Raw genomic sequence first — 23,267 nt, forward strand, 5'->3', positions numbered from 1 at the left:
CAGGTATAGTAGAAGCACAGGTTGTTCCTTTACATTGTCTTGCTTTTGAATTCTCTGACTTCAAATCTGGTGTCTGTAAATGATAAAGTCTGCCATGGGTGACTGTGCTTTCAGCTGCCCAGGCAGTGGAGCTGCCTCTCTCTCCTTTCTAAGAAGTTGCTTGAAATCTCTGACCAACAGGTCCAGTATCTCAGCTGCTCAATGTTTTGTTTTTGTCTCTCTTATTTGTGGTTTGTGTTAAAAAAGCAATGGTGCTACATAAATTCAGGTTGGTATGTGTAACTTCTTTGATCAGTTCTCTTTTCAGAAATACTCAGATAATGAAATTCAAGACTCCTGCACTGGTCTGATTTTTTGTTTTTGCCATTTACAAGTATCGTTTATGGAAGAACTCTTTTAAAGCAGAGATGAGTATGAGTCTTGTATTATTTTGATGCGGGATGTAGGAAGTGACCTTGATTCACTTCTGAATCAGCAAAAACAGACTAAGGTGGCAGGCAGAGAGGTCAGAAACCCTTCCTGAGAAGGAGTGAAATTAAAAGGCTTTCATTTCTATTTATGCAAGGGCTGGAGAATGGTTCGCAGTTTTGTTTACTGCAGTTCAAATGGACCTTGTCATACTGAGAAATCATGCATAAAATTTTATAATATGCCATAATGCTTAGAGTGTTCGGTACCCTTCACTGAATTGGCTGCACAGCAGCAGTAGCGTATTTAACAACAAGATCCAGTGCAGCAATTCACCAGGGTTTCTTTGACAGCCTTTTCCAAACTCTCAACCACTTCCAACTAGAAGGGTATGGGTAAGGGCAGCAGATATGTGTGACAATCAGTATCTGCCAGCAAGCTGTCCTCCAAACCAGTCACCATTCTCGCTTGGAATTATATCGCTGTTCCTTCAGCGTCACTGGGTCAAGATCCTAGAAATACTTCCCTAATAATGGCATTGTGGGTGTACCTAGCCCAACAATTCAAGACAACATTCCATATCAACAGAACTTAAGCTTGCTCAGTTTGTGATTGTAACATGGCACCTGTTGCGCTCACAGTTAGCCCCAGAGTTGACTCAGGGTCTGTCCTTGCTGTTTTCTGACTGCATGTCTGACCTCCACCCTGATAGTGGCTGTACTTGCCTCCCACTGAACTTCATCTTTACTTCCTGCTGCAAAATCTGATATTTACCACTAATTCTGTCCTTCCCCACAGGATCCCTACTGAGCAGAAGCAGGCCATTTGACCCATCGAATCCACACTGATTCTCCAAAGAACGTCCCACCCAGACTCAACCCCCATTCCATTTCTGTAACCCTGCATTTTTCATGGCTAACCCACCTAGTCTGCACATCCCTGGACACTGGGCAATTTAGCATGGCCATTCCACCTTAAACTGCACATCCTTAGGGAAGTACAGTGGCTCAGTGGTTAGCACCGCAGTCTCTCAGCACTGGGGACCCGGGTTCGATTCCAGCCTCGGGTAACTGTCTGGGTGGAGTTTGCACATTCTCCCTGTGTCTGCGTGGGTTTCCTCCAGGTGCTCCAGTTTCCTCCCACAGTCCAAAGACGTACAGGCTAGGTGGATCGGCCATGCTAAATTGCCCATAGTGTTCAGGGGTATGTGGGTTATGGGGCGGGGGCGGGGGGGAGAATGGGTCTGGGTGCGATGCTCCAAGGGGCGGTTTGGACTTGTTGGGCTGAAGCGCCTGTTTCCACACTGTAGGGAATCTAATCTAATCTAATCTTTGTGATGTGGGAAGAAAATGGAGCATCTGGAGGAAACCCACGCAGACACGAGGAGAACATGCAAACGCCATAGATACACGGCCAGAGAGACAGTCGCTTTAGGCTGGAATCAAACCCAGGTCCCTGGTGCTGTGAGGCAGAAGTGCTAACCACCGAGCCACTGTGCCGCCCCAAATAGCTATCACATCAGGTTGAGCTAGACTGCATGTATACACCTATTCCTGTACATCTGCCACCTCCATTTCAGTCTGAAAAGGAGACTTTGGATAAAGGGGGACGCAGAAGTTTATACCACTTAAGCTAATCATTTGGTCCATGTGTTTGTGTTAGTTGTAAAGAACTGAAGAGCTATCAGAAGTTGCCCAAGGGAATCAACTCCAGCCATGACCATTCAGGATGTTGGACAGAAGGGGTCTGCTGGATCCTGTCAGCTGTGTATCTAAGAGAATAAAATGTGAGGCTGGATGAACACAGCAGGCCAAGCAGCATCTCAGGAGCACAAAAGCTGACGTTTCGGGCCTAGACCCTTCATCAGAGCCCTGATGAAGGGTCTAGGCCCGAAACGTCAGCTTTTGTGCTCCTGAGATGCTGCTTGGCCTGCTGTGTTCATCCAGCCTCACATTTTATTAACTGTGTATCTAATTTGTCTTTTTGAGGAATTGTGAAGGTTGTGGTTATAAATGCAAAGTTTCTCACCCAGTTTTTAATTTTAAATCGCATCGCTGCGATCTTGATTTAGATTGGTCTTTAATATTCTGATCTTCACGCAGCGCTTCATGCAATGATTCGCTTGCTGCAGTGCAGTGACTTGGGTAGACAGATGCAACAGTCATGCACTGAGTGTGGTGAGTTTGGTCGTGTTGACCGATACCCAAAAGCTGCTTGGGACTGACAGTCCCACTCCATGCAAGCTGCTATGTGAAGTTAGTTTCTACTTGAACTGAGAGAGTTGGTATGGGCTCTGAAAGCACATAGACATCAGGGGTGTATGTCATCCCATTTCCGGATCATCAATTTCCTGTGGTATAGCCGCTTCAAAGGAAACACGTGCTGGACACTTGACCTGATTTCATCTCCCATATTCTCTGTCACTTAGCCTGTGGTAAGGAACGCTTATGGAAGGAGAGACTGAGATAAAATTAATCTGAATCACAAGGCACAATTCAAATCAGTATTTTTGTAGTTAGACAAACAAAAAACAAAATTAACATTTAAGGTTCCAATTAATCTCTCAGCTCAGCACCTAACCATATGATGCACATGAACAGTTAATAGCAAATATATTTACACGTCTGTAAAAATTTACACATTTATTTAAAAAAAAACACAGCAATTATATACCCAACCGTAACCTTGAATTTGTGTGGGGAATTAACGTTCCCTGCTTCTGTATTAAGAGGAATTTCCACCATTAACAGTTTTAAATAATGTTGGCATAAAGTTGTTTTCTTTTTTAGCACTGGAGACTGGTAGCACATAATAGCTCCAGGCCACTTGTGAAACCTAAATTCTGCAAAATTTGACTTGTTTTCTTAGTTGTAAAGTGTTGGAGTTGCCTCCCTGAAAAAAAACACTCATGATGCTACTTGAATTCTACCTCTAAGCTTTGTGATCTGTCCTGACGTATCCTCCTTTGGTTTAGTGTCAATATTGGTGCGTTGTTCTCTGAACTGCCTTGCAGACAAGTTCTTCGTGCTGTTTAAACCACTCTGCCTTCCAATGGTCAGGACCACAGCAGATTGTAAGTTATTACAATTTTGTAACACTGCCATTTACACAGCAGTATGATATTCAACACAACTTCTGGTGACAGATGCAGTACCATGGAGATGTCAGTAGTTTGAAAAAGTGGCCAGGACAGGGGAGTCTTGTTGACTTGTACCTGGATCTCTGAAAAGCTGTTGATTAAAAGATCTTGCCCTCTGTTTACTGGAGTAGGTTTTTGAGTTGGCCGTAGTTAAGCAGGTGGGATTAGGAACTTGCTGCAGTTGTACTGGGAACTAAAGTGGGTGGTTCTGGATAAGCCAAGAGGCAAGCTGCCAGTGATGGCCCCAGCAATTTATACTAGACATATCAACGTTTGCTGTTGACAGGGTAAACACCTTGAATCTAGATAGCGGTGCAGGGAAAAGGTCAGTAAATGTATCAATATTAACATTGGTGTCTTGAGAGCAGAGATCCTCAAAGATCTTGGTGCCAAGGAATGGGCCAAAAATTAAGAAACATGTACACAGGGACATCAAAGACTGCATTGATTATTTGCAGGGACTGATGCAGAAAAGAGTTGGAGACTGTAGGATCTAGGTGTTAGAATTTTGTGTAGTCAAAATAGTGTTGTCTTGTGTAAAGAGACAGGTGGTATCTGATATATTCCATTTGGTTGTGTCACTGTGCAGACTGCCGGTTTAATTACTTCACTGGAACACTGTGCCTTGTACTGTTGCCCTGTTTGTTACAGATGATAGAATGGCCTAGGGGAAAGTTTCAGAACAGTGAGGAGAGAACTGCAAGCTTAAAGAACCAATATGTTTAACTCAAAGCAATGCAGAGGCAAAGGAGACTTGATTAGGAAATATACAGGGTTTGGGGGTGGGGGGGAGGCACATATGTAGGGGAATGTTTGTATGCCTTCACTGAGCATTCTGGCTTGTCTGAATGGGGGAGATTTAAAATGGGCTGAACTAAGGTGGATTGTCTGCAGTAGCGAGTGAGTTTCTGAAATGTCTTGCTCACTGCTAACACTGCTTGCTTTCACTGCACAGGTGGCCTGGCCTGTAATAGGGACAGATAATTTTCGTGTTGATTTATTGCCCTTGCAAAGCTTTTGAGAAAGGACTGGATGTCTGTGAAGGAAATATGTGAGTGAGTGTGCGCAGCAAGTTTGCTCCCTAACTGGTGCTGTGTCTCGGTTCGGTATCTTTATAATATCCAGATCAGTATTAGTTATTTGAGATATTTGCTGCTTTGGTTTCATATTATTCAGATAGAAACAGGGGGGAAAAATCCTTGATTTTTGTGGTTAATGATTTGAGTATTTTCAGTATGACTTTAATTCGTTATATACTGCAATATATAGGTTAGCTTGATTGAAACCCAGTGCGTGCCAGGACCCTGTATCAGATAGTGGCTGGATTTGTATTGTTGCTTTCCCGGCTGCCTTCATACACTGCAAAGTTCAGCCGTTTCGGGTAACGGTGGGGGCAGAATGAGTTTGGGATGTCGTGGGTCAGGTCAGAGGGGTTTGTTGTTACAGTGATGCTGGGTTCTTGAAGTTGGGTGGGTGGCGTCAACAGTTGTGTGGAGGGTGGGTGGTGGAAGTGGCAGAGTGGTCCCTCTTCCCCAAAAAAAGTGACTGTGTAGGCAGCTTTTCTGCTTATTTTCCACAGCTACCTCCCCCAACAATCTGTTTTTGCGCAGGGCTCCTGGATATCACTGTCAAAGCTCCGTGATTTCCAGTGGAATCTCCATCACCCGTTCTCTCGCCTTGTGCAGTGGTGTGGACTTTGCAGACTCCGTCCTGGCATTCCTGTCCACGTAGCTCCCACTGTCTGTGTTCAGCGTTTCCAGGGATCTGACCAAGACCCTCTGGTCATCTTCGGGCAGACTGTTCAGATCAGAGGCCAGCAAGGTGCCGGTGCTGCCATGAACCACATGAATGCCATCAGGACCTTTCAGTTCTACAGGGTGGCGATGCTTGAACTTCAGAGTTCCACGGCTGGGGGGTTTCTCATCGTCATCTTCCATGTCACTGGGAATCAGCTTTTGCCAAAGATGGGGAAGAGTAGGACAAGACAAGACAAAACAAAAAAACCCCAGACTGTTAGGCTATTTCATGTCCTTACACTGCACTCAGTCCACATCATTACTGGGAAATCATGTTGCATTTTATTCAGAAGGGAGCGGCTACATGCAGTTTGGTTTGCAACAAGCCCAATGAGAGAGAGCTGCAGCAAATGGAACAAACAGGTGAGTTCCTGAAGAATTCAAAAGACTGGGTAATTGTTCCTGTTGCGTCTGTTCAGTTCTGTTGTGTTACAAGAATAGTACCAGAGGTATTTGAACCTCAAACACCTTGTTTATTACACATTCCAGATGCGTTACATGGAACTAAAGTGAAATTTTCCTCTAGAGGAAAAATGCCAAGGGAATTAGTGAACAAAAGCTCCTTCACATTTTTGAGGATTGAAGAGGAGTTGGGTGACCACAATCAAGCCTGTAGAACGTGAGTTCTGAAGAAGTCACATCAAACTTGAAACATTAACTCTTTCACAGATGCTGCCAGATCCGCTGAAAATTTTCCAGCAATTTCCCTCTATTTCAGATTCTCTAGCATCTGCTGTACTTAAGTTTTATTTCATACAGCAATGACAGCTTCTTTTTGTAAAAAAAACTTCCTTTGCCTGGAAAGCAATTTGGAGGTTTTGTACTAATTAAATGAAATGTTGGTCGCTTTTCCTATAGTGGGAGTGTCAGCCCAGATGGTGTTCCATACTCTTCTCTTTGCAAGGGACTTGTTTTTTTAACCATTATGTTAGCATACAGATGTTCGACTGAAGCTGTACATTACAGTTTTGCAATTTGGTAGAGGTTGGACAGGGGAGACCTAGGGGATGTGGCGTCTGTTTCTGCTCCTGTTTATGTTTATGTACAATAGTGGCCACGCTTAGTTCTAGTGTTTAAAAAGTTTTCTAATGCTGTTGAATAAATGGAATGCAATTCTTTCCCTTCCTGACTCATCTCTTCATCCGTTCAAGAAGTGACAAATTGTTTTATTTCTATGTGGTAAGGGATTGAAAATTTTTAAAATTTAGTTCACTTGTGGCTGGCCAGCATTTAATGCCTGCCTGTAAACGAGTGGCTTGCTAATCCACTTTGGACGGCAATTTAGAATCAATCACACTAGTAGGTCTGGAGTCACGCGTAGGTCAGACCAGGTGAGGATGGCAGCCTTCTTTCCCCGAAGGGCCAGATGGCCTTTTCCTGACAATTGCCGATGGCTTCATGGTCATCATTAGATATTTACTATCGAATTCAAATTCTACCATCTGCTGTGGTGGGGCTTGAACCCAGGTCCCCAGAACATTATCACTTGGCCATCTCCTCCCCTGTGATTTAACTACTCCGCCAACAACATACATTGTGTAATAGTAATCAGTCTGGTCATTCAGCAATTAAGGCCAGATGAGCATAGCCAATCTTCAAAAGGTGACTTGTAAAGAGGATGCCTGTTTTCTGATAATCTGAGTCAATTGCCACTTGCCCAGTGATCACGAATTTCAGATTAATGTTCTGGGACCTGATTTGGAATTCCAATTACACAATGAAATTTTGAATTCGATAAAATCTGGAATAAAAAGTTAACCTTATGGCAACTGGGACAAGATAGAAATCACGGGTCCTGGTGACGCTCCCAGTCTGGGCCCGGGGCTCCACCTATTGGGTCCTGATGCTCAGTCCTTTAGGGAAGGAAACCTATTGTCCTTCCATGGCCTGGTCTATGTGTGACTGGCACAAAGCAATGTGGTTGATTCATAACTGCCCCCTGGACAATTAGGAATGGGTGATAGACTCTGGTCTAACCAACAGCACTGCATCCCATGAGAAAATAAAACAGGCTGATGTTAGAACTACTAAACTGAATATTTTGAAAGCTACAAGTATTGAAATTCACGTAGGCTGCTCATTACAGAGTGCGATATCGAATGTAGATGCATAATGCAGAGGACGGATCAATTTCATCCTCTAAATTATCTAGTTGTTCAGACTGCAATGCTTTCGGATGGTCTGTTGCACCAACATTGTGTTATGGGCAGATGGCGTTGAAACCTGAACTAGGATCCTCACTGCTTGTTGCAGATTGGACTCATTTTACATCAGGAAGTCCTGATGACCTAGAGCCTGAACAGGTCTGTGGTTTGGTTTAACGCAGATGCTGTGACCATTCACCTTCCTTAACCCTTGGCACTGAATCCGAGAATAAACTGCAGCAAGTCAGTGAGTTATGAGATAGTGATATGATGTTGAGCAGGGGAACAGATTCACACTTCGATTCTAAGCTTGGGAGTCTGTGTGCTGGTTGATATAAATGAGAATGCAAGCTTGAAGGGAGGTAATGGCCTAGGGGTGGTATTGCTGGACTGTTAATCCAGAGACACAGATAATGTTCTGGGAACCTGGGTTCAAATCCTACCACAACAGATGGTGGAATTTGAATTCAATAAAAGAAAATTTGGAATTAAGGGTCTAATGATCATGAATCCATTGTCAATTGTTGGGCAGAAAAACCCATCTGGTTCACTAATGCCCTTTCGGGAAGGAAACTGCTATCCCTACCTGGTCTGGTCTGGTCTGGTCTTCGTGTGACTCCAGACCCACAGCCGAGTGGCTGACTCTTAAGTGCGCTCTGGGCAATAAATGCTGGCCCAGTCAGCGATGCCCTCTTCCCATGAATATATATAAAACACAACTTTGAGCTTTTCAATGAGAATAATGCCTTGCATTTTCTTCCAGCTCCCTGTTAACTCAACTCATCCAGCCTCTCAAACTCTCAGCACCTCTCACTGTATGGTGTGACAACCGATTTCCATGCTCAGCCCTTTAAAGTGACAAGCCACACTTCACACTGCAAACTGGTTTCACACTGTACCTCCACCACAGATGAATGATCCCCACTGGCAGTGGATTTGTGAGCCAGTCGAGCTGCAAACAGCTTCTTCAGCCGCAGGTAGTCATCCAGAACCACTTTCAAAAGGGAGCCCTTGAGGTAATGCACAGCAAGTAAAACACACACCTCTTTGTGACTGCATGGGACGTCAGCTGAACTTTTCATTGCTGTGTGTTCTGTCTATCTCACTGCATGTTTGTGGATGACCTAGCTGCTTGTAAGACAGACAAAGGCAATTCTTTTTCTTTGGTTGAGACTTTGGGGCAGCATTGTGGTTAGCACTGTTGCCTCGTAGTGCCAGGGACCCCGGTTTGATTCCAGCCTCAGGTGACTGTGTGTGGATTTCTGTCAGGTTCTCTGGTTCCCTCCCATAGTCCAAAGATATGCAGATTAGGTGGATTGGTCATGGTAAATGTGGGGTTACAAGAGAAGTTGGGGAAGCTCTTCGGAGAGTTGATGCAGACTCATTGGGTTGAATGGCCTCTTTGTGTGCTGTGGGCAGTTGAACTGCAAGTTCTCTGTCTTACGCGTACGCAATGACCCCACCTCCTAACACCACCTGAGGCAGAGGTGGACAAGATTCTCGATCAGCAGCAGAATAGCATTTTCTGGCAGAGATGAGAACGTGGCATTTGGGACGCAAACAGATCTTATTGAGTGGCAGAGCGGACTTGAAGGGCTGAATGACCTATTTGTGCTCCTGACCCGTATGTTTGCAGTTCCTTTGAACATCTAGTCTTTGCAGGATAATTAGTCGAAAAGGGAGGGTCAGTGAAATGGCAAATCTCTCAACTTTTTAAGTGTTTGGCTGAGCACTTGAAATGTCATAACATCCAAGGCTAAGTGCTAGAAAGTGGGATTTGTTGTTTTGTTGGTGTAGACCTGCGAGGTCAAGGGGCCTTTGCTGTACCATATGATTCCACAACAACAATAAAGCCAGGTGGAGACCATTTGGCCCCTTGTGCCTGTTAGCCATCAAACAAGTCCCACTTGGTCTTGCTTTCCTATTCGATTTCACCGCTTTCATTGTGACTTATTATTGAATCTGTTTCAATCACTTTTTCAGGCATTGCAGTCCACCACGTGGCACCTTACAAAGTCATTTAGATTTCCTCAATTTACCATTAATTACTGATTTATGAATAGTTTCTCCCCAGCTGTGAGGTAGTTTTTGCTCACGTTTTTCAACTACATTTCAAGGTATCAATTCCCCCTGTCAATAGGATGTTTGTTGAACCCCAAACCGTTGGATGCATAGTCAAATTGCATTATCTTCCTTGACATTGTAAAATGGTTTACAAGTACTTGGGACTTGGTGATCTCATTCTAACGTACCTTGATGGGACCTTCTCGCATGATTTGTCCAAGTTTTGCGATGCTGTCATACTCCTGTATAGCTGCACGTAAATATCGATCATCCTCCAGCTTGGACGAAGGTGGTGCACGGCCAAACGTGCCCTTTTAAAGGAAAAGGCAATAGTTGTTGAGGTCTTACATAGGTCGTGTAACTTATATGTATTGCAGTTTGAATTTAAAAGTGGAGGCAGACGCTGCTTGTAGCTTCGCTGAAAGGTTTTCTTTTCAAACAATATATGAGGTCACTATTCCAGAAGGACTAAATCCAATACTTCTCATAGAAGAGGCCCCTGTAGTTTCAATGGAAACGTTCACACTCTTATGTTTACGACAGGTAGGGTAAACGTGCAATGCTATTTTGGAAAAAAATGAAAGAACTGCAGATGCTGTAAAACAGGAACAAAAAAAGTTGCTGGGAAAGCTCAGCAGGTCTGGCAGCATCTGTGAAGAAAAACATCAGTTTCTGGTCCCAGTGACCCTTCCTCAGAACAGGCAGTAAATTTTGTTTCAGAGATAGTAGGAACTGCAGATGTTGGAGAGTCTGAGACAAGCTGTAGAGCTGGATGAACACAGCAGGCCAAGCTGCATCAGAGGAGCAGGAAAGCTGATGTTTTGGGCTTAGACCCTTCTTCAGAAATTGGGGAGGGGAAGGGGGTTCTGAAATAAATAGGGAGAGAGGGGGAGGCGGATAGAAGATGGATAGATGGGAAGATAGGTGGAGAGGAGACAGACAGGTCAGAGAGGCGGGAATGGAGCCAGTAAAGGTGAATGTAGGTGGGGTGTTAGGGAGAGGATAGGTCAGTCCAGGGGGCAGGCTGAGGTTAGTAGGTAGGAGATGGGGGTGGGGCTTGAGGTGGGAGAAGGGGGATAGGTGGGAGGAAGGGCAAGTTAGGGAGGTGTGGACGAGCTGGGCTGGTTTTGGGTTGCGATCAGGGGAGGGGAGATTTTGAAGCTTGTGAACTCCACATTGATACCATTGGGCTGCAGGGTTCCCAAGCGGAATATGAGTTCTTGTTCCTGCAATCTTTGGGTAGCATCGCTGTGGCACTGCCTGAGGCCCAGGATGGACGTGCCATCTGAGGAATGGGAGGGGGAGTGGAAATGATTTGTGACCTCCCAGGCAGGAGCAGGAAAGCTGACATTTCGAGTAGGGACCCTTCTTCAGAAATGGGAGAGGCGGAAGAGAGCTCACAAATAAAAAGAGAGGAGGAGTGGGGCTGGGGAAGGAAGATAGGTGGGATGATAGAGAATGGTGGGGATTGCACCCTCTTTCCCCCCCCCCCCCCCCCCCAACCCCATTTCTGGAGAAGGGTCCCGCCCTGAAACATCAGTTTTCCTGCTCCTCTGATGCTGCCTGGCCTGCTGTGTTCATCCAGCTCCACACTGTCATCTCAGACTCCAGCATCAGCAGTTCTTACTAACTTTCAGGAGTTAGTAACTAACTCTCAGGAATTAGTTTTTAAAAAAAATCATTTATGGGTGAGGGTGACACTGGCTAGGCCAGTATTTAATTGCCCTCTGGGCAATTAGGGATGGACAGTTCAGAGTCACCCACATTGCTGACAGTCTGGAGTCACATGTAGGCCAAACCAGGTAAGTATGGCAGTTTGCTTTCCTAAAGGGCATTAGTGAAACAGATTGGTTCTCCCACAATTGACAATAGATTCATGGTCATCATCAGACTCTTAATTCTAGTTTTTTATTGAAATCAAATTCTACTTTCTGTCACGGCAAGATTCAAATCGAGATCCCCAGAACATTATCTGGATCTCTGGATTAACAGCCTGGTGATAATATGACTAGGCCATCACCTCCCTGTTAAGTAGAATCCTAAAGAACTGAGCTAGGGTTGTCACTTCTCTGGACTTGGGTCTTTTTTTAAAATTAATTCTTGGGATGTGGGCTTTACTACCTGGGTCAGTATTTATTACCTGGCTCTGTTGTCCCTAAAGGTGGTGGTAAGCTGTCTTCTCGAACCATGAGAGTCCATGTGATTATAGGGACAATACTGTTAAGGTGGAATTGTGGAATATTGAAATGGCAATATAGGATGTTGAGTCTGACTAATGTTGAGTATTGAAACTATTTGTTGCATTTTTGATTTTGCTAACTTTTGAAATGAGGTTTTGACAGCTTATATTTCAAAAGCATTCATATTTTTAAACAATGGGAGAGAAGTTTATTATGCAAAAGAAAAATATATAGCCTCATCTGGATCTGTCTCTGTGACTATTTGTTAATTATCTAAATGAGGATAAAAAAAGTCTATCAAGCAGGGATCTGGTAGGCCAGTATGATAGCTGTCACACCAATCTGAAGAGGTGTTTGTTGTTACAAACTCTACATTGACTTGGGGTGACAGGACAGGTAGCACTTTCTGCTGTTAATTTCTTCAAAGATGGTCATTGTTGGTTCATGTGATTCCCCTAATTAACACAGATCTACAGCATGCTTTCACTGTTCATTACAATCTGAATCTTAACAATAGCATCAACCTTGGGGTTGTTAGCATGACTGAGGAAATGTGAAAAGTTAAAATAGTGGTTCCCTGGGCATGAGACCATGATGCTGACATTAAACTTCAACTCCATTCCCTAATCCAAAATATATCAGGATCTTAGGAAGTGAGTAACCAGCTGGAATGTAATAGCTGACAATGCTTATTTTGTCAAAAATTCTTAAGGAAGTACATTTTCAATACTGTTGATGCAAAATCAATTTATTTGCTCCCCTTGGCAGTCAGCACGAAGGGACTACAAACAATGGCAGATAAACTTACATGGGTCCTGGCTGGACTATTCCAGAGGTCAGTGATGTCGCTGAGGTTCTCTGGCAGATCATCTTCATGCTCAGCCTGAGCAGCAAGTTCCAAGTTTCTGCAGAAGGGATCGAGCCAGACTGGATTTGCCCTGAAACAAAACATTGGCACTGTGAAGGGAACACTCCTTAAGACAACACAGAGTCTGCACGCTTCTCAATGTTGAGTAATTGATCATATTTCTGGATAATTGTCCAGAAATCACATGTTCTGATCACACTCATATGAAGTGTACTGTGCTGTTTTACTATGTTACAGGCACTATATAAATCAAAGCTGTGTTTTGTGACACAATCCAGCTTGTATCTGAGTTTGTAGATTGAATGTCTGTAACAAGTTGTCAACGTTAATGGGAGGGGTAACTTGCCGATGACACAAGCTTCACTTTGGTGCCAGACATAACCAACTCCGAATGGGTTTCGAAGAGGAGGAGGAGGATGATGTCATCAGCCACATAATCTTTTTGTCTGACAACTGTCCGTCTCTCTTTCCTCGTGGTGTTCTAATGCCGATGTATTATGATTACCATGTTCCATAGGCCATGTGACCTTTTTTGGAGCTGTGAAATATTGGATCAAAAATGCCATTTTGACTTGGGAAATGGACTATTCTGATTGCAATGGCACTGTAAAGCCTGTTGCTAATTAGCAGATCGAGTGTGCGAGCTCTCGAGATTGGAAACTCCCACCTACCCCTTAATAATGTCTAATGTCTGCCCCTTGTCACTAATTGCCTCTACAGCAGTGAAGTAGGATACGGAAATGGGTCAAATCAATCTCTGCCAAAGCTTCACGTCACTTACCCTTCAAATGAATACTTGTTTGTGTTTGGCATGTCCAGGATGTCCATAAAGCCTTGGTTACCTAAACAGAAAGACATGGATCTTCAGTACCTGCTCTGTTTGTGAGCATTCCACAGGCGCTCCATGTCATCGGCTTGTGGTGCATTCTATTCCTACACCACCTCAGGCTACTGCGCACAAAAATGAGCAGACTGGCACATGTATCAATACAAAGAAGGGGGCAAACAGTGTGACTATGATTAGGTTTGCTAGATAAGGGCCAGGGATTTTTTAAAAAAAAACAAAACTGATTGCTGTGTGCTTCTGGCATTTTGACAATTTTCCATTTTGTTTCTGGGATAAGGGCGTTGCTGGCTAGGCAGCATTTATTGCCCATCCCTAATTGTCCAGAGGGCAGTTCAGAGTCAACCACACTGCTGTGGGTCTGGAATCACACGCAAGCCGGACCAGGTAAGGATGGCAGTTTCCTTCCCTAAAGGATGTTAGTGAACCAGATGGGCTCTTCTCCAAACAACTGACAACACTGTTATGTTAATGCAAGATTTTCAGTAAACTCAGATTCTACTGTCTGCCATGGTGGGATTTGAACCAGATCTCCATAACATTATCTGGATCTAGTGAGCATACCACCCCCATTGATGCCAATGATTCTTACACTAACCAGGTCCATAACCCCAGGCCCAGAAACAGTGAATCTTCCCATGGTCGTGCTCACACAGATCTGAAGAATTCACTGTTTAATAAAGAATAATTTGCCAACCATGAAACACACCAGGAGTTTGCTGCTCAGATCAAGCAATGTCTCTGTAGGGCCTCAAAGTCTCGATATTGATACATAAACGCAGGATAAGAGCTGATCTAAATCATTCAGCTGGATTTAGGCCACTACTGCAATTATTGTGGATGCTTTGCAGGTGTCCTCGGAGAGCTCTGGGGCACAGTGATAGTGTCCCTATCGCTCACCAGGAAACGGAGGTTGAAGTCTCACCTGCTCCAGAGGTGTACGATAGACTCTCTGAACAGGGTGATTTGAAAATACCTGCTGGGTTGTTAGCCCTTAGCCTCAAACATTGGAGTATATTGATCCAAAATTCACAGGCACGGTGGCTCAGTGGTTAGCACAGCAGCCTCACAGCACCAGAGACCCAGGTTTGATTCCAGCCTCGGGTAACTGTCTGGGTGGATTTTGCACGTTCTCCCTGTGTCTGGGTGGGTTTCCTCCCACAGTCCAAAGATGTGCAGGCTGGGTGGATTGGCCATGCTAAATTGCCCGTAGTGTTCAGGGGTGTGTGGGTATAGGGGGATGGGTCTGGGTGGGATGCTCCAAGGGGCGGTGTGGACTTGTTGGGCCGAAGGGCCTGTTTGCACACTGTAGGAATTCTATGAAAATATTTACATATAACATTTCTTATTGAAAATATTGCTGTATCTGAATGTATTTCTTACCAGTGGAGCCTGCTACAATAGCCTTCAACTTTCTCTTGTGCCTGTTGGCAATAAACAAAGAGAGTATCAACAGTTAGAACAGAGCGAAGGAGGTAGTTTATCTATGGCCTGAATTGCTATGACCAGCAAGTATAGTGTGTCTAAGTGTAAAGCAGAGAGTGACTTTTGGGTGATAGAGAGGTATTGCAGCCTCAGAGAGGATCAAATGATAAGAACATAAGAACCAGGAGCAGCAGTAGGCCTTCTGACCCCTTGAGCCTGACCCGCCATTTAATAAGATCATGGCTGATCTTTGAGACTCAGCTCTATTTAGACGCCACTCACTTGATTTCTTCACCGTTCAAAAATTTATCTAGCCTTGCCTTAAAAACATTCAGCGAGGTAGCTTCAACCACTTCACTGGGCAGGGAATTCCACAGATTCACAACCCTTTGGGTGAAGAAGTTCCTCCTGACCTCAGTCCTACATCTGCTTCCCTTTATTTTGAGGTGATGCCCTCCTGTCCTAGTTTCACCTGCTAGCGGAAACAATCTCCCTGCCTCCACTTTATCTATTCCCTTCATAATCTTATGCTTTTCTATAAGATCTCCCCTCATTCTTCTGAATTCCAATGAGTATAAGCCCAGCCTACTCAGTTTCTCATAATCCAACCCTCTCAACTCTGGAATCAACCGAGTGAATCTCCTCTGCACCCCCTCCAGTGCTAGTATATCTCTTAAGTAAGGAGACCAAAACTGCACACAGTACTCCAGGTGTGGCCTCATCAGGACCCTATACAGCTGCAGCTTGGCCTCCCTGTTTTTAAACTCCATCCCTCAAGCAAAGGCAGACAAATTTCCATTTGCCTTTTTAATTACCTGCTGCACCTGCAATCCCACCTTCAGCGATTCATGCACAAGGACACCCAAGTCCCTGCACACAGCAGCATGCTGCAATTTTTTTTACCATTTAAAACATAGTCCATTTTGCTGTTATTCCTACCAAAATGGATGACCTCATGCTTATCAACATTGTACTCCATCTGTCAGACCTTTGCCCACTCACTTAGACTATCTCTATCCCACTGCACACTTTCAATGTCTTCTGCACACTTTGCTGTACCTGTCACCTTAGTGTCATCTTCAAATTTTGACACACCACACTTAGTCCCCAACTCCAAATCGTCTATGTAAATTGTAAACAATTGAGGTCCCAACACTGATCCCTGAGGCACACCACTAGCCACTGACCGCCAACCAGAAAAACACCCATTTATCCCTACTCTTTGCTTTCTATTGGTCAACCAATCCTCTGTCCATGCCAATACATTACATGTAATACCGTGAAACATTATCTTATCCATCAGCTTTTGGCGTGGCACCTTGTCAAATGTCTTCTGGAAATCCAGATACACCACATCCACAGGTTCCCCACTGTCCACCATGCGAGTAATGTCCTCAAAAAATTCCAGAAAATTAGATAAACATGACCTACCTTTCATGAACCCATGCTGGGTATTCCCAATGGGACAATTTATATCCTGATGTCTTGCTATTTCTTCCATATTGTCAGATTCAAGCATTTTCCCCACTACCAAAGTTAAGCTAACTGGCCTATAGTTCCCTGCTTTTTGTCTGCTTCCTTTTTTAAACAGTGGCATCACATTGGCAATGATGGACAATGCAAGTACTGAGAAATATGAAGAAGTCAATTTTTGTGGGAAACAGAGTCCTGTAGAGTGGTAACAAGGAGTAGAGCTGCAAAGACACAGCAGGCCAGAGGAGCAGGAAAGCTGACATTTCGGGTCTAGACCCTTCTTCAGAAATGGGGGGGGGGGTTCTGAAATAAATAGGGAGAGAGGGGGGAGATGGATAGAAGATGGATAGAGGAGAAGACAGGTGGAGAGGAGACAGGTTAAAGAGGGGGGATGGAGCCAGTAAAGGTGAGTGTAGGTGGGGAGTTAGGGAGGGGATAGGTCAGTCCAGCGAGGACAGACAGGTCAAGGGAGTGGGATGAGGCTAGTAGGTAGGAGATGGGGGTGGGGCTTTAGGTGGGAGGAAGGACAGGTGAGGGAGGTGGGGACGAACTGGAGTGGTTTTGGGATGCAGTGGGGGAAGGGGAGATTTTGAAGCTTGTGAAGTCCACATTGATACCATTGGGCTGCAGGGTTCCCAGGCGGAATATGAGTTGCTGTTCCTGAAACCTTCGGGTGGCATCGTTGTGGCACTGCAGGAGGCCCATGATGGACATGTCATCTAAAGCATGGGAGGGGGAGTGGAAATCTGCAGTTCCCATTATCACTCACCCAACAGTCTGTATTACTTGCCTTTGAAGTTTGTGGGAAGGATTATAATGGGCAAATGATTGTTTGATCTCTTCCCCATGACCAAAACAAAGTGATCCTTCCTCGGAACTGGACCCAAAACGTTAACTCTGAATTCTCTCCACAGATCTGCTGAGCTTTTCCAGCAATTTCTGTTTTTTGTCACCTTTTTTCAGAACTGCACTAGAAACTAGGGTTGGCACGGTGGCTCAGTGGTTAGCACTGCAGCCTCACAGCACCAGGGACCCGGGTTCGATTCCAGCCTTGGGTAGCTGTCTGTGTGGAGTTTGCACATTCTCCCTGCGTCTGTGTGGGTTTCCTCCAGTTTGGTCCCTCAATCCAAAGGTGTGCAGGCTAGGTGGATCGGCCATGCTAAATTGCCTGTAGTGCTCAGGGATGTGTGGGTTATAGGGGGATGGGTCTGGGTGGGATGCTTCAAGGGGTGGAGTGAACTTGTTGGGCCAAAGGGCCTGTTCCAACACTGTAGGGAATCTAAGGTAAATGGTTATAGTATCTGCAATTTTTTTTAAATGAAGAAAAGTCACTGGTCTCAAAACATTGACTCTGTTTCTTTTCAGTCAGAGCTGCTGAGTTTCTCAAGCACTTTTTGTTTTCGTTTGTTAACGGCTCAGAGGATAACCCCGACCTACACACGGAAAAGTACCAGAGGTTATTTTCATTGAGAGTTAAACGTTGTGCAAGGTACAGGTGAATCAAGGCACTTACACTGTCCTGTAATACCAGTTCATAAAGATGAACAGCATTGTAGCCAGAAACAGCAACACTGCCAGAATGATTATCGCCATCTATAAAAAGAGAAGAAAGACTGACTTTGGGATTGATACAGCACCTTCCATCAGCTCAAAACATCTCAAATGTCACTGACAATAACATTCTTGACTGACACGTAATCAGTTTGCAATGCTGTAAGGGAACTGCGTGTTAGTGCATGGGATAACTATTGTAAATGTTTATAAGTTGATCAACTGATTGGTTACTAATTCCATTACCATTGCATCATGTCTCGCCAGGACAGAAACTGGCGTACTTGTTTAACTCTTCACCGAGTGAGATTTACAGAAAACAGCACGTACACTTTGTGTCGAGGGATCTAATTGCCAAACCATTCCAGCTTTCAGGGCTGGTTCAAAGGTGTAGGGGGCCTGAGTCACCAGCAATATTCATAGCATCTTTTCAATCACCCCGACAATCCCACCTGGCCCCACCAGATCCAGTAAACTGCAACAAGGAGTCAACCCTGTGTTTGGACTGCACTCTGCATTAACACATGTTTATATAGCACCTTTAAACCTTATGACAAGTGTTTTAAAGCAAGGTATGGTGTTGAGCCACATAACTTGGTCGAAGGGATAGATTTTTAAACAAAGAAATCATAATCACATAATACAGTGGAAAATGTACAGGGATCAAAGTTTGTCAGGGACAGATGGGAATTTGGGACACAAATAAATCAGCCATCATCTTACAGGATAATGCAGCAAGCCTGAAGGGCTGAAGTGCCTACTTCTGCTCATAAATGTTAAAACGTAAACTGACCACAAATACAACTTGTCTGGGAGACTGCAGATGCTGGAGTCAGAGATAACACCGTGTGGAGCTGGAGCAACACAGCAGAGCAGGCAGCGGAGGAGCAGGAAAGTTAACGTTTCGGGTCAGGACCCTTCTTCAGAAATCGATGATTCAGAAGTCAGAAGAAGGGTCCCATCCTGAATCATCAACTTTCCTGCTCTTTTGACGCTGCCTGGCCTGCCATGTTCCTCCAGCTCTAAAACATGCCTGTGTCTGCGTTCGTACTAGACGCTTCTATGTCGGTTACGTATCTGCACTAACTCTTGCCGACCAAGGTCTTTCAACCTCAGTTCAGCCAATTCAACCGACCTTTAGCTTCAGTCACCGTCGGGAGGAGAGTTCCAGTTTTCTCTGCTAACCTCAGGCTGGAGAAGTGCTTCCTGAAATCGCCGGTCAGCAGCTTAGCTTGAATTTTAAGGTTTTTGCAGCAGCATCCACACTTCACCCTCTCAACCGTCACCACCCCCCTCCCTCCATCCTCCCCCATTGTGGACTTTCTCCACCTGCGGACCTACCCTGTCAAACCCTTTTCAGCATCTTAAATGTGGCTTATGTTGGTACCCTTTACTGACAGTGGTGTTTGCTCTTATCAGGAGGTGATGGTATCAGTAAAGGAGGACGATTGCTTATCGCAATTAAAACTACTGCAGTGCAGTCACTAGGGTCTGGGTTCCCATCTCCTACGGGCGGCTTAGAAGCCATGAGAATCTACTTGATAAAGAAAGCAAAAACAAAATGAAAAAAAGACACATAAAGCACAGCAAGATTCCAAAAAGAACACTTTGTGGACTTCAAGATAATAAAATGTGAGGCTGGATGAACACAGCAGGCCAAGCAGCATCTCAGGAGCACAAAAGCTGACGTTTCGGGCCTAGACCCTTCATCAGAGAGGGGGATGGGGTGAGGGAACTGGAATAAATAGGGAGAGAGGGGGAGGCGGACCGAAGATGGAGAGTAAAGAAGATAGGTGGAGAGAGTATAGGTGGGGAGGTAGGGAGGGGATAGGTCAGTCCAGGGAAGACAGACAGGTCAAGGAGGTGGGATGAGGTTAGTAGGTAGCTGGGGGTGCGGCTTGGGGTGGGAGGAAGGGATGGGTGAGAGGAAGAGCCGGTTAGGGAGGCAGAGACAGGTTGGACTGGTTTTGGGATGCAGTGGGTGGGGGGGGAAGAGCTGGGCTGGTTGTGTGGTGCAGTGGGGGGAGGGGACGAACTAGGCTGGTTTAGGGATGCAGTGGGGGAAGGGGAGATTTTGAAACTGGTGAAGTCCCCATATGGTATCAATGTGGACTTCACCAGTTTCAAAATCTCCCCTTCCCCCACCGCATCCCCAAACCAGCCCAGCTCTTCCCCTCCACCCACTGCATCCCAAAACCAGTCCAACCTGTCTCTGCCTCCCTAACCTGTTCTTCCTCTCACCCATCCCTTCGTCCCACCCCAAGACGCACCTCCATCTCCTACCTACCACCTCATCCCATCTCCTTGACCTGTCCGTCTTCCCTGGACTGACCTATCCCCTCCCTACCTCCCCACCTATACTCTCCTTTCCACCTATCTTCTTTTCTCTCCATCTTCGGTCCGCCTCCCCCTCTCTCCCTATTTATTCCAGAACCCTCACCCCATCCCCCTCTCTGATGAAGGGTCTAGGCCCGAAACGTCAGCTTTTGTGCTCCTGAGATGCTGCTGGGCCTGCTGTGTTCATCCAGCCTCACATTTTATTAACTTTTTTTTGGATTGGCTTGTGTTTAGGGTGCAGGTGGCTTTGGTTAAACAGTGGTTTGGCGATTTGGGTGATCTTGTTTCGATGCCTCACAGGGTCAGTTGCTTCGGACGTGACGACGTGCATCTGCAACCGAGCCTTGAGAACTCAACACACAGACACAGTGCGAAGAGCTGATTCCCTCCGGTAACTGCAGAGCTGCGGGTGGAGGTGGGGCAAAATTACAGGGATTGAGAGCAGTGTGGGACATAGTCAGTAGACACAGACTTTCATGCCATTCACTGACGTGGCACTGGACTTGTGTCTTGTTAAGTCCATACTTGCCCACTGTGCGGGAGGCTTACTGGAGAACAGTTGCTAGGCTGGAGGGTGCATTACAGCTGGAATTGAACAGATGGGAGGCACTCAGCCTGCTGTGCCTGTTCTCACTCTCTCAGTAAGGGCCACTGACATAGTCCCACTCCCCACGGACTCTGAAAAATGTTTTCTCTTCAGATGAATCACCCAGTTCTCCTTAGAAGGTCAAAATTGCTCACTTACAAACACTTTTTCCTCAGACAGAGATGATGTTTGCAATGCTGCCTACATGTGGTTGGCCTATGAAAGCACCAAGAGAGAAACTGTTTCCGGTGGAAGCCTAGGCTCCTGCCTCCACTCGAATGACAGAAAAACAGTGGCTCGTGTGGACGGACAGCTCCAGAGTTACCTGTAAAGATGTCATATCATTAGCTGCCCTGACAGTAACAGCCGGCTGGACATCGAGAATGTTGTAATTCCGGAAGAGATTTCTCAGCTGTTCCTTATTTTCGTCGATCATTTGGATTACCCTGAAACAGCAATGTGTGGGGTTAATCAACGACGCTCTTTCATTCAGAACTCAACCATCATATCACAAAGGTTCGAGGCTTTACTCGCAGTCACAGCTAACCCTAGCTAAGGTAGAATTGGGGCTCCCAGGGTCAGAGTCAGCAGCCCTGGGATGTAATAGCTAAGGTCCCTACTCCTAATTGCTATCTATTGTCTCACGTACCTGTGCTCGGGTGTGCAGCAAGCATGGTCAGCTATTACTCAAAGGCTCTGTGGCATGTGGTAATGTCTGTACCTCTGAGACAGGAGGCCTGTATTCAAATCCTACCACCTCCAGAGGTGTGTCATAACATTCCTTAACAGGTTGATTAGGAAAACATCTCAACCTCTCCCTCCCATGTGTGAAGCTGGATCATAGGCGACTGAGCACAGTAAGGCACCACAAAGTGATCATGACTAGATATCATCTTTGGGCGACATTGGTTAAGGGATAAATTTTGACCGGGGCATCAGGGAGAACTCTCCCATTTTTATCAGCAGCTGTCCCTTGGATCTTTTCATCCTTCTGACAGGGTTGGGAGGGCCTCTGCCTAATGTGTAAAGTGAAAAGAAAACATCTCCAACCATGCAGCACTCCCTCAGCACTGCAATGGCAATGCTAACCTTGTTCTGTCCCGAAGTGGTCCCTAAACCCACCACCGTCTGATTCAGAGTCCAGGCTGCTCGCTCTCTGTGTTATACATAGTTACTTGTTGCGATGCTTTGTTTTTTGAGCGAAATGTTTTGAAGTCAGTCTGCTTCACATCACAATTCTTCCCTGTTAAACTCGTGCACCTTGATCTGCATTAATTAAATACTGTGGCTCCAAGACCGGGTCAGAGGCTGGGAATGCTGCAGTGAGTAGCTCATCATCTACAAGGCACAAGTCAGGAGTGTGTTGGAATATCCCTATTTCCCTGCGTCAGTGTGGTTCCAACAACACTCAGGAAGTTTCAGGTAATCAAGGACAAGACAGCCCATGTGATTGGCACTCCATCCTTCCTAAATATTCACTGCATTCTACTGACGCCCAGCGGCAGTGTTTGTTGGGTTAAACAGTAAACATTGCTGGCTATCTGGTAAGGCCTGTGCGCCCCTATATGCTAGCTCATATAGCACACACCATAAAGACTGGGTTTTGTTGAGACAGGTATCTTGAACCTTATTAGCAACACTAGCCACTTATACTGTCATTAAATCTCAGATGCATACAGGGTCTGGATGCTTCAGGGTTAAGGGGGAGGGAGGATGGGTGGATGCACTTCAGAGGGCCAGTGTGGACTTGATGGACCGAATGGCCTGCTTCCCCACTCTGGGGATTCTATGAAAGCAGCTCTCATGTTGTTCTATCGGACTAACATTTTTTTAAAGTGAGTCATTGATGCCTCATCAGCCATTGATGAACTTCCTACTGAAACTCGGAGAACAGATGAGTGTCTCTTCTGTCTGAGGATCCAAAGTCAGAACAATCCTGTTCGTTCTCCAGCTGAATAATTTCTAAAACCAGTTACGACTGCTGCTGTTGACAGCGACTGCAGTCGAACAGGTCTCCGGTCTGTCACACTTCTCTTGATACTGAATCCCCAATTCCATTTCTGACACTGCCATTCACTCTATCCTGATGACTGCTGCCGTGCAGTGCTATTAATGTTTTGGCAACAATCTGGCAGAATCTTTTCATGGGCCCACCAAAATTTTAAAAACTCAGAAGGCCGGGGTCGGGTGTGGGTCACTGATTATTTTAAAGGCACAGGTAGATTTAGCTGCGGAATCAAACCTTAGGAATGTGAAATCCAAAACACAAACAGGACCAGGCATGATCTTACTGAATGGCAGAGCAGGTTTGAGGGGCTGAATGGCCTACTTCTGCTCAGATTATATATGCATGTAAAGGGCTCCATTGGGTGTACAGCACTATGAGATTTTCTGTGATAGCAAAAGGTGCTATAGAAATGCAAGTCCTTTTTGTTGCTTGCAGCCACCTCAG

At 45.4% G+C, this 23,267-nt stretch overlaps 1 protein-coding gene and 1 long non-coding RNA gene across 2 annotated transcripts in view; one reads left to right on the forward strand and one right to left on the reverse strand.

Annotated features, from left to right (window-relative positions):
• Nucleotides 1–2,898: 2,898 nt before the first annotated feature.
• The window catches only part of cdh23 (cadherin-related 23), an 807,091-nt gene continuing 786,722 nt past the window's right edge, over nucleotides 2,899–23,267 (reverse strand). Inside the window, exons 61-68 of the mRNA XM_059640347.1 lie at nucleotides 21,141–21,261; nucleotides 17,855–17,934; nucleotides 14,827–14,867; nucleotides 13,381–13,441; nucleotides 12,540–12,669; nucleotides 9,740–9,862; nucleotides 8,387–8,497; nucleotides 2,899–5,499 (exon numbers count right to left, since the gene is read on the reverse strand). Of these exons, the coding sequence (XP_059496330.1) occupies nucleotides 5,176–5,499; nucleotides 8,387–8,497; nucleotides 9,740–9,862; nucleotides 12,540–12,669; nucleotides 13,381–13,441; nucleotides 14,827–14,867; nucleotides 17,855–17,934; nucleotides 21,141–21,261 (991 nt within the window). The 3' untranslated portion in view covers nucleotides 2,899–5,175. The remainder of the gene's footprint in view (nucleotides 5,500–8,386; nucleotides 8,498–9,739; nucleotides 9,863–12,539; nucleotides 12,670–13,380; nucleotides 13,442–14,826; nucleotides 14,868–17,854; nucleotides 17,935–21,140; nucleotides 21,262–23,267) is intronic.
• Nucleotides 3,408–12,723, forward strand: LOC132206366 (uncharacterized). Its single transcript, XR_009443014.1, has 4 exons — nucleotides 3,408–3,481; nucleotides 5,833–5,962; nucleotides 8,251–8,503; nucleotides 12,500–12,723. It is a non-coding gene; the product is annotated as an uncharacterized LOC132206366 (long non-coding RNA).

This window comes from Stegostoma tigrinum, chromosome 37 (assembly GCF_030684315.1).
Source record: "Stegostoma tigrinum isolate sSteTig4 chromosome 37, sSteTig4.hap1, whole genome shotgun sequence".
NCBI classification, from domain to species: domain Eukaryota; kingdom Metazoa; phylum Chordata; class Chondrichthyes; order Orectolobiformes; family Stegostomatidae; genus Stegostoma; species Stegostoma tigrinum.